We start from the raw sequence: 14,048 nt of genomic DNA, 5'->3' as shown, positions 1-14,048 counted from the left end.
TCCAAAAGGGGCGCCTCTCTGTGCAGAACCTTGGGCTGATCACGTCACCCTGAAGGACAGCACTTTGGGGAGTGGGTTCCTACAGGCCACACGCAGGCTGACCTCCCAACTAGCGGGTACATTTATTTTACAGTAGGAGACGTGTGTGTGGTGTCCTCCCTCTCAGAGGACGGATCTGCTCGGAAACAGCAACACAATTCAGAACTAAAGTTTATAGAGTGAGCACATACCCAGAAAAAGGAAGGAAGGAAGGAAAGAGGGAGGGAGGGAGGAAGGAAGAGAAAGAAAGAAAAAGAAAAGGAGGGAGGAGAAATGGAATGAAGATAAAAGCAAGGTGCAAGAAGTTAAGACAGTGGGTTGAGCTCAGCCCCCCACCGGCGCCCTGCTCCCTCCCCATCCCCTCCCCCTCCCCCATAGGCACTTTGCCCTGTTCTTAGGATTAGAACACACAGGCTCACAACCTCTTTGCTTTCTTCTTTTTTTCAATGTTCTTTATTGACCCCCAGAATCTTCTCCAATGAGTTACTTTGTTCAGCATTAGCTGTGGTTAATATTTCCCTGAGAAGGCAAAGATTTCCCAGGTCTTTTCCGTGTTACACATTATCTCTCAGGGTGCCCTGTTGCCCGGGAAGATTTCTACAGATGGCTAGTCCTGTCTGTTTTCTGTCAGTTCATATTAATCTCCATTTCAGAAACTTCCATCTCAGAGATCAGTGTTTTTCAGTCTCTTTCCCCCTCAGTTGTATGGGGGTGTCGCCTTAGAGGAGGCCCAAATATGCCCCCTAAGCAGGGATCTCACTTACTCTATCAACAGATCTGTTTTCACGTTCAATGTCTTGGTGTGTTTTGTGGGCCCTAATTTCCAATGGATGTCAGTTACAATATTGGCAATTAAAACCCATGCAGAAATCAGTGTCTTTGTTTTCACTGTCTTCCAGTGTCATCTTGCATTACAACATATAAGAAGACACCACCTCCAGTCCCACCCAGAACTACCACGAAACCTTTCATTTCTATCACAGCCCAGAGTAGCACAGAGTCGGCCCAGGACGCCTACATGGATGGACAGGGCCAGCGAGGGGATATTATCAGCCAGTCTGGACTGAGCAACTCCACGGAGAGCCTGGACAGTATGAAGGCTCTGACAGCCGCCATCGAAGCCGCCAATGCCCAGATCCACGGCCCAGCGAGTCAACACATGGGCAACAATGCTGCCACCGTCACCACCACCACCACCACCGCCATGGCCACCATCACTGCAGAGGACAGGAAGAAGGACCACTTCAAGAAGAATCGATGCCTGTCCATTGGGATACAGGTAACAGCCTCCCTTTCTGTCCTTTGAAATAGGAGCCCAGGGAGTTCCCTGGTGGTCTAGGGGTTAGGACTCGGCGCTTTCACTGTCATGGCCTGGGTTCAATCCCTGGTCGGGGAACTGAGGTCCCACAAGCTGAGTGCCTCAGCCAAAAAAATAAATAAATTTGTTAAAAAAAAAAAAAAGAAATAGGAACCCCAAATGAAGAAATGTTCCCCCCCCCCTTTTTTTTTCCAGAATATTCACTATCTTGCTATTTTGGATGATGTAGCTATTTTAGGACCAGACTTTCAAATTACTGGCTCTGGACTCCTGTATGTTGTGAAATGTGATTTTTAAAAATTACGAAGGTGTTTTGTCTATAGACATCATCAGCATCTTTTTTTTCCCCCCAAAATTCCAATCTTTTAAAATTGAAGTATAGTTGATTAGCAGCTTTTATTTTTGCTCTCGAAGTTGAATGTGGTGAGACAAGGGGAGGATAATTAAACAAACATGAACACAATCAAACATAAAGTGTCCTCAATTCCTAATGCACATTTTGATTCTCAAAAAAGGAGTGGGCATCCAAGAACAACGTGGATGATTGGATGGTGTTACAGTGTGTTCAACGCTATTGAGTAACCATACGAGAACAAAAATGTGAACCACTTCGCACAGACGTGGGAGTGATGGCCAGTGAGACCAAAGGGAAGGAGAGCGTGGAAAGCAGTAACTCCCATCACAGCATCATGAGGAAAGAATGTGCACCAGGGTCAGCGTAATTGTGGGCTATTTAATCATGCATTTCATTAAAAAGGTAGATACTTCGGCAGGCTTCTCAGTTTAGCTCTGTTTTCTGTTGCCCAATGATAAGATCAAACTGATTCTTGGTTGTTAGATGGGTTCAGCTTGGCTTACCCTGCTAGAAATTTCCTCCCATCCATGGAGAAGAGTCATTCTTTCCCCCCATTTTTGTTGTGCTGTACCGTTCTGCAGGTGCCCTTTGAATAATAACTTCCTGACGTGGTGGCCCATAAATCTATCCATGCTGAACCAACTCTAAGGCACATCTAAGCACCAGGCGTGGGGTACGTTTTCACAACGATGATGGATGTTCCCCATCCATTCTGCAGAGTCCACTTTGAAAGGACAATTAAACTTTCTCTGGTAGCAATGAGTCAATGCTTTTTTATAACCAACAGGTTACCATGGCACGACTTGTCAAGTTTCCTAAAAGAACTTGTAGCACGGGTGCTTGGGACCAGATGACCCAGGGAGAGGCCCCGGGCCGGAAGCCAGCCTCCACCCACCCTCACCCCACCCCCAATCCCAGGAGTTAATTCCCTCCCACCGCCCAGAGGATTTCGAGGGGTGGGAAAGAGCAGAGGTCGGTCTTCTGTGTCGTCCCAGGCAAATTATTTAATCTTCCTGAGACTGTTTTCTCATCGAGCCCACGTAGGATTATTTGAAGGAGGGAGTTTACAAAATGCAGCTTCCTGTAAGGCTTTCAGTTTGGGATGATGAAAAAATTCTGGGGCTGGACAGTGCTGATGGTAGCACAGTAATGGGAATGTACTTAATGCCACTGGAACTGTACACTTAAAAAGGGTTAAATGGAGAATTTTATGTCTGTTTTACCATAATTTTTAAAAAATTCCACCTTTCTTATCTGGCACATAATTGGCACCCAGTAATGTTAGCTTTCTTCTACTTCCTTAATGTTTAAATTTTTTTCTTTATTTTACATTATTTTTTCAATAGATAATATATTCCTATGGCTCAAAATTCAAAAGTTATAAAAAGACATACAGTGACCAGCCTCTCTCCCCTTGCTATTCAATCGGCAGTCAGTTCTCCTTTCCGGAGAAAATCAATATAACCAATATTTGCATCTCCCTGCAGGGATATTTTGCACATATTCAAGCAAATATATATTTATTCCCCTTTTTACCCAGACAGTAGCAGCATATACCTCACACTAGTCTATATCTTGCCTCTTTTCACTTAACAATGTATTTTAAAGGTAATTATCTGTCTTACTGTTCATTTTATTTAAAAGCGTCTATCTTAATCACCTCCCAGGTCTACTGGTTGGTTAGGTTACTCTCTAAATAATTCTTAGAATAAAGCATTCATATACTGTATGACATCCAACTTACATTATTATTATTTTCACCCAGCAAGATGAAACTACTCTGAAATTCACAAATAATGCTGGGGAGAAAGTCTGTTTCAGAGATTACCCTGCTTCTTGAATATGTGGATATTTTAGTGAGCTAAAGAATTGCTCTTACTCTTCCTCCAATCATTGTTCACAGCTATGGAAATTATATGAGAGCACTGCGTGCTTTATATGGTTGTCTCATTCTGCCTCTACAGCAGCCCTATGGCATAAGTGGTGCTATTATCTCTCCCCCAGAAGTGAGAACCCAAGGTCACACATCTTATGTTGACAGAGCCTAGATTGTACCTTGACATCTAATGTGACCACATTATGCTGCTTCTTTGATGGAGAATAATAAGTAAATTTAAATTTAGGATACAAAATAGTCATCAAATTTCATTACACTGTAATCTAATTTAAATCCTGATCCCCCAAATATGTGATACTAGGACCTTGGACTCTTTCTCACAGTTTACCTTTTTAGGGTCAGAGTTTTCAAGCCTTCCCCAACATTTTAAATTCAATCTATATCTAATAGTTAATATTATAATTATTTACTTTACAGCCTGTGTGAACTTAGGCCAATTACTTAATGGTTTCCTCATCTGGAAAATGAGAATAATAATAGTTGCTATTGCATCGGGTACTTTATATGTTGTAATAAAAACTGATGGATAGGGACTTCCCTGGTGGCACAGTGGTTAAGAATCTGCCTGTCAATGCAGGGGACACGGGTTCAATCCCTGGTCCGGGAAGATCCCACAAGCCGCGGAGCAACTAAACCCGTGCGCCACAACTACTGAGCCTGTGCTCTAGAGCCCACGAGCCACAACTACTGAGCCCGTGTGCCACAACTACTGAAGCCCATGCACCTAGATCCCGTGCTCCGCAACAAGAAAAGCCACCGCAATGAGAAGCCTGTGCACAACGAAGAGTAGCCCCTGTTTGCCGCAACTAGAGAAAGCCCGCGCGCAGCAACGAAGACCCAACGCAGCCAAAAAATAAATAAATAAATAAAATTTAAAACGACACACTGATGGATACAATATATGTAAAGTTCAAAGCATAGTGCCTGGCATATTAAGGGCTCAATAAATATTAGGTTTGATTGTTATTATTAGTATTATCCTCCTTTAAAATTTTGATTAGCCAAAAACACTAAAATTATATCATCGGCTGTGGGCTTTCTCAATTTTTTTCAGGACAGAGATTTAATTAACCCTGCAACATATTTAAAATTTTTGAATGCCTCTTCATAAATTTAAGTAGATTACCCTACATACTATATAAGAGAGGTGACATTTGTCAATATTTGGATCTAACAAAGGGGATTAAAGTCAGAGAGATAAATTTACCTGCAATGACTAAAGCTTAAGAAGATGACAACACTTTGATGCAAATAAGCGAGGTGGGGCGAGCCTGGAACAGAGTACAACGTCCTTCATCCTCGGACCCCTGCTTCCTTTCTTTCTCCCTTTCCCGGTGCATTGAGCACCACGGTTCTTAAGGAAAATATCTATCGTGCATCTTCCGAAAAAATTTCATTGGGTAATTTTGAAACTACCCCAAAGTGTAAGGCTGCAGCATCGTACTTTGGCTGACATCCTGAGCATTTTTAATTTCCATGAGTGTAGCCATATGGAATCGGTTAGAATCCCATTCAGGAAAAAGGAAGCCGTGCTCGTTTCTCACACAGAGGCAGTTTCATACACCAAATTGGTTCTACAGTAATGGGAAGGCTGAGAGCAGAAAAGGAATGCAGTAAGCGGTCACCCTTGGACTAGGGGAGCAGAAGGGGAAAGACGGGGTTACCAAAATTCAGGAACTCAGAGGAGAGGCCCATATAGCCCATCCCAGACCACTGAGGCGAGCACGGCCGGCGAGTGCCAGGACTTGCAAGGGCTGGCGCACGCGCTGTTGGGCTTCGAAAGGGCTGGGGTTGGAGCCACAGCTGCCAGCAGAAGGTGGAAACAGAAAGGAAGCCCCCTTCCCTCCTCTGACCTTCCTTGGTTAGAACCTAATTGGAGGCCAGCGAGCAAGGAAGCCTGGGAAATGTAGTCTTCAGAGTCCTGGCCCCTGTGCCACAGAGCAGCTGGGTAGAGAAGGTGGGCTTGGGGCTTCCAGACAGTAACTAAGTCACCAGAATGAGGCACTTTGTCCGATTAATAAATAAATGTGCTATTTCCCTCAATGAGCACATGCATTCAAAAGCCCGTGACGGGTGTCGTGAACATATGATCTTGGTTCACGTGTTCTTCTAGTGGGAGCAACTCACAGCACTAAATACGATTCTAGAGTATTTTAAAATATGTATTTTTATATAATATGTCACCAAAACTCACATCAACTACTTTTTCTGGTGCTTTTTCTGGTGTTCTAGTCCTGGGTGGGTGGGGGAAGGATATGGACAAATGAATAAATGGAAAGCTATTCAATATTTCTATATGGGACTACTCCAAAGTGTAAAGATGGCAATTCTCTCAAAATTCATACAAATATTTAAAGAAATTTCAATGAAAATTCCAATGTGATTTTTATCACTTAGTCGAGACTGGGGGAGGGTTTTGACAATGTGATGTTAAAGTTTATTTAGAAGAAGTTAATACCCCAAAATACCCTAGAGGTTTTGGGGTTTTTATGAGTAAAATTTATTTTTTATTTAAAAAAATTTTTAAGTTTTTAATACAAATTTTAAATGTTACTTTCCATTTACAGTTATCACAAGATATTGGCTGTATTTCCCATGTTGTACAATACATCCTTGAGACCATCTTACACCCAAGAGTGTGGGCCTCTCCCTCCCCTACCCCTATATTGCCCCTCCCTCCCTCACCACTGGTAACCACTAGCTGGTTCTCTATATCTGTGAGATTGTTTCTTTTTTGTTCTACTCACTACTTTGTTGTATCTTTTAGATTCCACATATAAGTGGTATCATACAGTATTTGTCTTTCTCTGTCTGACTTATTTCACTTAGCTTACTGCCCTGTAAGTCCATCCATGTTGCTGCAAATGGCAAATTTTCATTCTTTTTAATGGCTGAGTAATATTCCATTGTATATATGTACCACATCTTCTTTATCCATCCATCTGTTGATGGACACTTAGGTTGCTGGAGTTTTTAAATTACATTTAAAAAAAAGAATTACAGGGACTTCCCTGGTGGAGCAGTGGTTGAGAATCTGCCTGTCAATGCAGGGGACACAGGTTCGAGCCCTGGTCCAGGAAGATCCCACATGCCGCAGAGCAACTAAGCCCGTGCGCCACAACTACTGAGCCTGCGCTCTAGAGCCCGCGAGCCACAACTACTGAGCCCGCGAGCCACAACTACTGAAGCCCGCGCACCTAGAGCCCATGCTCCGCAACAAGAGAAGCCGCCACAACGAAAAGCCCACGTGCCACAAAGAAGACCCAAAGCAGCCAAAAATAAATAAATAAAATAAATAAATTTATTAAAAAAAAAAAAGAATTACAAGAGGAGACTTGTCACAGAAAATATCAAGATTTATTACAAAATTATATCAGGAATAAAAGAGAGGGAGGAGCAATAAGACCAATAGATCAATAGACCCAAAACGCATTTTTATATATGAGAATGTTTGGGTAAATATATATGGTTAAAATTTGGTATAAGATAAAGTTGGCATCTCAAACCAAAGAGACGAATTAGTTAATAAAAAGAGCCAGGTCAATTGATGATTCATGTGCAGAAAAAATATTAAATTTCTGTATCTTCTACACAAATATTTCAGGATAGTGGATTTAAGAACTAAATATGAAAAAAAAAAAATGAAAGCATAAAAACAAATATAAGAGAACTTTTGGTCTTTCCCAACTATAAAAGCTAGATTGACTACATAGTAATTTAAGATTCTCTACAATGAAGGACAAAATTTAAAAGACAAATGATAAACTGGGAAAAAATATTTACAGTATATATAGCCAAGAAAGGGTTTAAGGGTCATAAAATATAAAGAGATCCTATAAAGAAGAAAATAACTCAATAAGAAAAAAACCCCACAATAACTAGCAAAGGATATAAATAGGCAATTTACAGATAAAAATACAAGAGGTTAATAGATATTTTTCACCTGTGATATTAGCAAAAATTTTAAAGTTTGCCAATATTTAATATTGGTGAACATTTGGAAAATGGATATTCCCATACACTGATAAATGCTTTGAAGAGCAGTTTGTCAATATTCCTTACAGTTGAATACGCTCAGTACTTCCATCTAACATTTCTACTCCTAAGAATTTTTCTCACACAATATTTGCAGAATTGTTCTAATGATACATATGAAATATTAATTATAATACTAATATGAAATATTAATTATAATACTAAATGTAATAACAGCAGAGAGAAAATTACCCTGATGCCCACGTTGCTTACATAACCATTAAAAGGAGTATTTATGTAGCCAACAAAAGGATTGAGTTAGAGCTATATTTACTAACATGATAAAATGTCCAAAAGATAGCAGTGTTGATGAATAAAGCAAATTGCACACAAAAAATATATAGTATAATCTCATCTGTGTAAATTTAGTATTAATAATCATTTTTATATATAATATATTCTACATATGTTAAAAGATGGTCAAATATGCATCAAAGGATTGACAGTGCTTCGTGAGGAACTTTTGCTTTCTACATTATATACTTCTGTGTTTTAGTTTTATACAACTTATGTTAAATTGCTTTCTATTTAGAAAAAAATAATTTATTAAAAACATAGAGAAAAATGAGGAATAAATCTAACTGCTCTGAATAGTCATAAAATTTATTTCAAATTTGGGTTGGGCCTAATCTGTCACATAAGCTATCAGTTATATACAGATACATTTTCTATATGAACTATAATATATGCATAGCTATTTAGAAACTATGGAGTGATATCCAAAGCCAATTCCTTAATTTAAGGGGAAAAAAAACCGAAGATACTCTATAGTTATATTAATAAGGTTAATACCTAAATCTCCTAATGTCAACAATTGTAACTACAATAAATGAAATTTCTTCCTTCTTTTTCATTTTGTTATCTGCAAATTCAAAACTTTCAACAACACAATCCCATGAGGTGCTCCCTTCTAATACAGAGCTCACAGGTAAGTACATCCTCACAAATCCATGCAGGAATCACAGACATTTATTAGGCACTTTGGAAATGAACAAAACTGCATTTTACTAAGATCAGCAGAGTCAAAGTGCATGATAATGAAGTTGCTCATCAAACACATAAACATCGAACAAAAAGGTTATAAATCACAAAACATTCCAATAATATTACAGAGGTTTCTAATGAAATGTGACTTTGTTTTTCAAGCAAGATGACTAAAATAGAGCACCTCTACTTTTGGTTATTTCTTCAGGTGGATGATGCTGAAGAACCTAACAAAACAGGGGAAAATAAAGCACCCAGTAAGTTCCAGTCCATAGGAGTGCAAGTAGAAGAAGAGAAATGGTGAGTCCACATGCATTTGTCCCCTTTCGTCTTGATGTTGGCAAGTATGGTACAAGTATTTTTTCCCTATGATAAACCTTCAAGATTCAGTGTTATTTCCCATGAACTTCTGGGAGCATTCAGAGGGTGAGCCTGAGTCAATATTAGCTGATTCCTTCCTCTACTTTAATACTGGAGACCATTCCATTTAAATGTTAGCTAGAATAGTAGTGTTGGGGCCCAAAATATGCCTCAATGGCATGTTGATTATTTTGAATTAAAACTACTTAAGAAACAGTCAACGCAAGAGGGATACTTTCACCCTCCTCTCTGTCTCCCTGAAAGCAGGAAATAAATTTCCCATGTGAAAGGTGCTCTCTCCGTACTGGGAGGTAGAAAGACACCATTATCACCAGAGATAGGGGACTCAGGGCTGAGAAGCCTGCATACTTGTTACTTCTTTACTAATTTACTACCTAAGCCCAAACTTTGCTTAAATTCCTTACTAATTAAACACCCAAAGCTAAGTTTCTTTGTCCTGTCAATCCCTCTCATATTTATTGCTTCTTTGTCTAAAAAATATAAAAGCTATCTGCTTTGGCCACTTCTTAGGTCCCATTTCTATGCGACCTCTATGTGCACACAAATTAAATGGGTTTCTTTTTCTCCAGTCCACAGGACACAATCTGTCTTGTGTCAGTTTTATGATTGGTCCAGCCACAGGAACTCAAGAGGAGAAAAGGGGAAATGTCCCCTCCCTGACAGCAGAATAAGTGGATCCCCCTCACACACACATAAACACTGTGTTGCCGAAGTATTCCTCTTCAAAAAACCGTCGCATTTTTGACTATAGACTTTCTAAGAGTAGAGGACTTATCTTATTGGTATTTTTATTTCTAGAGCTTAATAGTGTCTCATGTTTAGTATGTGCTCAATGAATGATGAATGAATGAACGAACAAATGAGGAGTAGGAAGGGGAGAAGACTCCCTGTCACTATCCAGAATCACCAGTTTCTTTAGATTGTTCTTTAAGATAAGCTTACTTTAGTCTTAGTATCTAGAAGTAGGAAATTTAGAGTTTGAGAAGATCACAGAATCCAGAAGCTGGAAAGGACTTCTGAGGTCAGTACATTCATTTTATAAATGAGAATTTGATCTGGAGAGGTATGTGAGTTTCCCAGTCAAACTGTGAGGACCATGATGGATGGAACTATGTTTTATTGATAGTAATACCCCCAGCTTCCAGGCTGTGCTTTTCATATACTAAGTATGTAGTGAATGTTGGCTGAATGAAGTAAAACTGCAGTTATAGTGGGAGAAAGAACTCTATATTCTAAATCAGGATATCATTTCAACTTTGCCACTAACTTTTTCTGTGTTAATAAGGAGAAATCAGTTGGATGTTATCCATCCATCCATTCATCACCCATCCATTCAATAAATATCTATGCAATGTCTCCTATATACAAGGCCCCATGTAACATAAACTTAAAATCTGAGAATAAGTCATGCATCAGTTCATGGAACGGGTCCTATTTTACAGCCTCCTGTTATTGACACTGCCTTTGTATCTAAAAGATTTTCAATATACATATATATAACATTTTGATGCTACTATATCTGATATAATTATACAATGCTGGAAGCCCAGAAAATTGGTACAACCCTAATGTGGAAACTAATATGACAAAAATTAGCAATAATTATACAACTATCCAAATCCATTGACCCAGTAATTCCATTCATGGGGCTATCCTGAATGAAATCACTCAGTGAAAGGGAAAAAATTGTGGAACATTACCTATCATTGTAAAAGAAAAATGTCAATCATCAAATGTCAAGCAATAAGAGAATGCTTTTGTAAATTATGGCATGTCACCAGGATAGACTATTATACAGCTATTAAATGTGATTATAAAGAAGATGTGGAAACATGGGAGAAATTCCCATGATACAATATTAAGTGAAAAAGAGGACATAATACCCACATATAATATTCACAAAGAAGAACAAGGACTGAAATGTAATCTGTAAAAATGGTAGGTTTAGGAGTGATTTTTTTTTTTTACTCTAAAATGTTTAGTTATTGTATTTACTTCAAGTTTTAGTAATCATTATTTTCAAACCAACCCTTCTGGCACATGTTCCTTTCATTGTTTTAGAAAATGTTTTGAAAATGTAAACTTAGTAGATATGAAAGATCTCATGGTAAGAAAACATATTCTTCCTTCCCCTACAAGCCCAACTTGCTTGTTTTCCTCCATGATGTAGCGGTTAAGAACACAGACGTCTGAGCCAAGGCACCCAGATTCAAATTCTGACTCTTCCACCTACTAGCTGGGAGGCCTTGATCAAATTACTAAATATCATTTTGCCTTGGTTTCCTTATCTGTAAATAGAAGATAACAGGCAATTTCTGGTCCAGCAGGTAAAGCAGAGCTTAGAAGTCACCACTCTGTCTTAACAACAAGTAAAAAAGCTGTTCAAACTGAAAAATCAACAACTCTTCTTAAACCAGTCAGAGAAGTGAGGCCACAAGACACATCAGTGCTCTAGGTACTGCAGAGACTGACAGACAACAGAGAATCACAACTTTCTGCAGTAGAAACCCACAAGAGAAAGCCCCATGGGAACCAGTACCAGGGTAGGAAAACATGAACTGTAATTGATGAATTGCTGGCAGCTCAGTGAGGACAAGTCTGAGAGTTGAAATTTTTACAGGGACCCAGTCACAGGGGGGCCTCCATACTTTCATGAGTTTTACCTGCAGAAGATCTACCAGGTCCTCACAGTGGAAATCAGAGAAGAATCCTCTCATGCTTCTGACGGAGAGAGGGGAAAGGAACCATTCTGAAATATGCCAGAGCATTCTATTCTTAACAAGATCTGCCTGCAGGAGAAACTAATTTACCAGCGCCTTATCTGCTGGGTTTCTAATCAGAGCCTAAATCTACCTGGGAGAAGGGAAATACCTAACCCCAGCCCCTTCTTGCCATCCTGTCCTGCAGTCGAGGGAAGGGGGGGAGAGATTGAGAAACACTGTTGAAGTTCACAGTCCAAGGGCACAGGCTCATTGAAAGACTAAGATCTAATCGTAGGACTAGAGAATGCTTCCCTTCCCCACCACCTCACCACCGCATTTATTAAAAACCCATTATTCACCACAGTGGTTCTACCCAGTACATCATGTCCATCTTTCAACAATGACTTTCAAGGCATACTAAAAGGTAAAAAACCCAGCTTGCAGAGACTGAACAAGCACTAGACCCAGAGTCATCTATGACAAGAATGTTGGAAGTCTGGGTGTACTCTGATGCTTTTGCAAAAATGTTCCTATAAAAGGGTTTCATCTTCAAGGAATTCATGGAAAAGACTGACAAGTACAGGTTTCTGGTAACTGACTATACTGCTGAACTGAATGAATAAGCATTTTCAGAACTCTAACGGAAAACTGATGAATTCATAAAAGTGCTAACAAAAGATCAAGATGAAAAAAAAAATTAATTACATGGGACTGAGTGAACTGATGAGGATGATTATAATTTTTGTGACCTTCTGTTTGAATTAAAAAAAAAAATCCCACAAGGACTCAGAGGCAAAAAATATACAAATCAATTTTCACTGCAAGGTAAAGGAGCTGTTACAGTGGAGGATTACTGGACTGAATGTCAATATTATGACATAGTATGAGTGTGTTTCGTGTTTGGTAATTGCAATCATTGTTGCTTTTGTTGTGGTCATCCATTTACAATGCTTGGTGTCAGTTTATTTATCTCTTGTAAAAATAAAATACAGTGTGTGTGTGAAAAAAATAAATAAGTAAAAGATTTAAAAAGTTAAAAAAAAATACTAAAAGCAGGAAAAAAAAAAGCTTGGATGGATGGCTGGGTAGATGGAGAGATAATAGGAAGTATTCATAAATTCACTGGTGAAATTTGGTAGGTTGAATCAATTGAATCTAAATCAAATATTTCTTTAGAGGGTGTGGAGACATGCAGCTTTTAGGTTAAATGACAGTTTAGAGAAGTGGCAAGTAAATAAAGGTTTTGTACATTAAAATAAAGATCTGGGTTACACAGTTTGATAGCAATTAAAAAGAAAAAGAATGTTGGAAGTAACAGATGAGGAATTTTTTTACACTATGATTAAAATGCTAAAGGCTTTAATAGAAACAGCAGACAGCATACAAGAACAGATGAATAATGTAAGCAGAAAAATGGAAATTCTAAGAAAAAATAAAAAACAAACGCTAGAGATTGGAAACACTGTACCAGAAATGAAGAATGCTTTTGATGGGCTCATTAGTAGACTAGGCATGGCTGAGGAAAGAATCTCTGAGCTTGTGGATACAACAGTAGAAACCTCCAAAACTGGAAGCAAAGAGGAAACAAAACCTGAAAAAAATCAGAACAGAATATCCAAAAACTCTGGGACAATTACAGAAGGTGAACATATGCATAATGAGAATACCAGAAGGAAAAGACAGAAAGGAACAGAAGCAACATTTGAAGCAATAGTGACTGAAAATTGCCCCAAATTAGTGTCAGACACCAAACTACAGATTTAGGAAGCTCATAGAAGGCCAAGCAGGATAAATGCCCAATACAATACACCTAGACATGTCATATTCAAAGAAAACCAAGGAAAAATTCCTGAAACAAGCCAGAAGGAAAAGACACCTTTCCTATTGAGGGGCAAAAATAAGGATTATATGTGACTTTTCCTCAGAAACCATGCAAATAAGAAGAGAATAGAGTGAAATATTTAATATTAGAGAGAAAAAAACACCAGCCTAGAATCCTATACTCTGTGAAATTATCCTTCAAAAGGGAAGGAAAAATAAAGACTTTCTCAGACAAACAAAAATTGAGGGAATTTGTAGCTGGTAGATCCAACTTGTGGGAATGTTAAAAGAAGTTCTTCAGAGAGAAGGAAAATGATATAGGCCAGAAACTCAGATCTACATGAAGAAAGGAAAAGCATCAGAGAAGGAAAAAGTGAAGGTAAAAGAAAAACTTTCATTTATCTTATTCTTAATGGATCTAACAAATAACAGTTTGTTCAAAATAATAATAGGAACAATATATATGAATATATTATACTCTTGAGTATAAATGAATTGAATAACAGCAATGATACA

General features: G+C 38.6%; 1 protein-coding gene across 4 annotated transcripts in view; it reads left to right on the top strand.

The window, feature by feature from the left end:
• DLGAP1 (DLG associated protein 1) overlaps nt 1-14,048 on the top strand; it is an 871,245-nt gene that overhangs the window by 805,311 nt on the left and 51,886 nt on the right. For all 4 annotated transcript variants that reach the window (XM_061168915.1, XM_061168917.1, XM_061168916.1 and 1 more), the window contains 2 exons: nt 939-1,318; nt 8,837-8,928. In XM_061168915.1, the coding sequence (XP_061024898.1) occupies nt 939-1,318; nt 8,837-8,928 (472 nt within the window). The remainder of the gene's footprint in view (nt 1-938; nt 1,319-8,836; nt 8,929-14,048) is intronic.

The sequence above is a fragment of the Eubalaena glacialis genome, chromosome 15, assembly GCF_028564815.1.
Source record: "Eubalaena glacialis isolate mEubGla1 chromosome 15, mEubGla1.1.hap2.+ XY, whole genome shotgun sequence".
Taxonomy (NCBI): Eukaryota; Metazoa; Chordata; class Mammalia; order Artiodactyla; family Balaenidae; genus Eubalaena; species Eubalaena glacialis.
The sequence above is the reverse complement of the archived record's forward strand: the minus strand, read 5'-3'. Positions and strand labels throughout refer to the sequence as shown.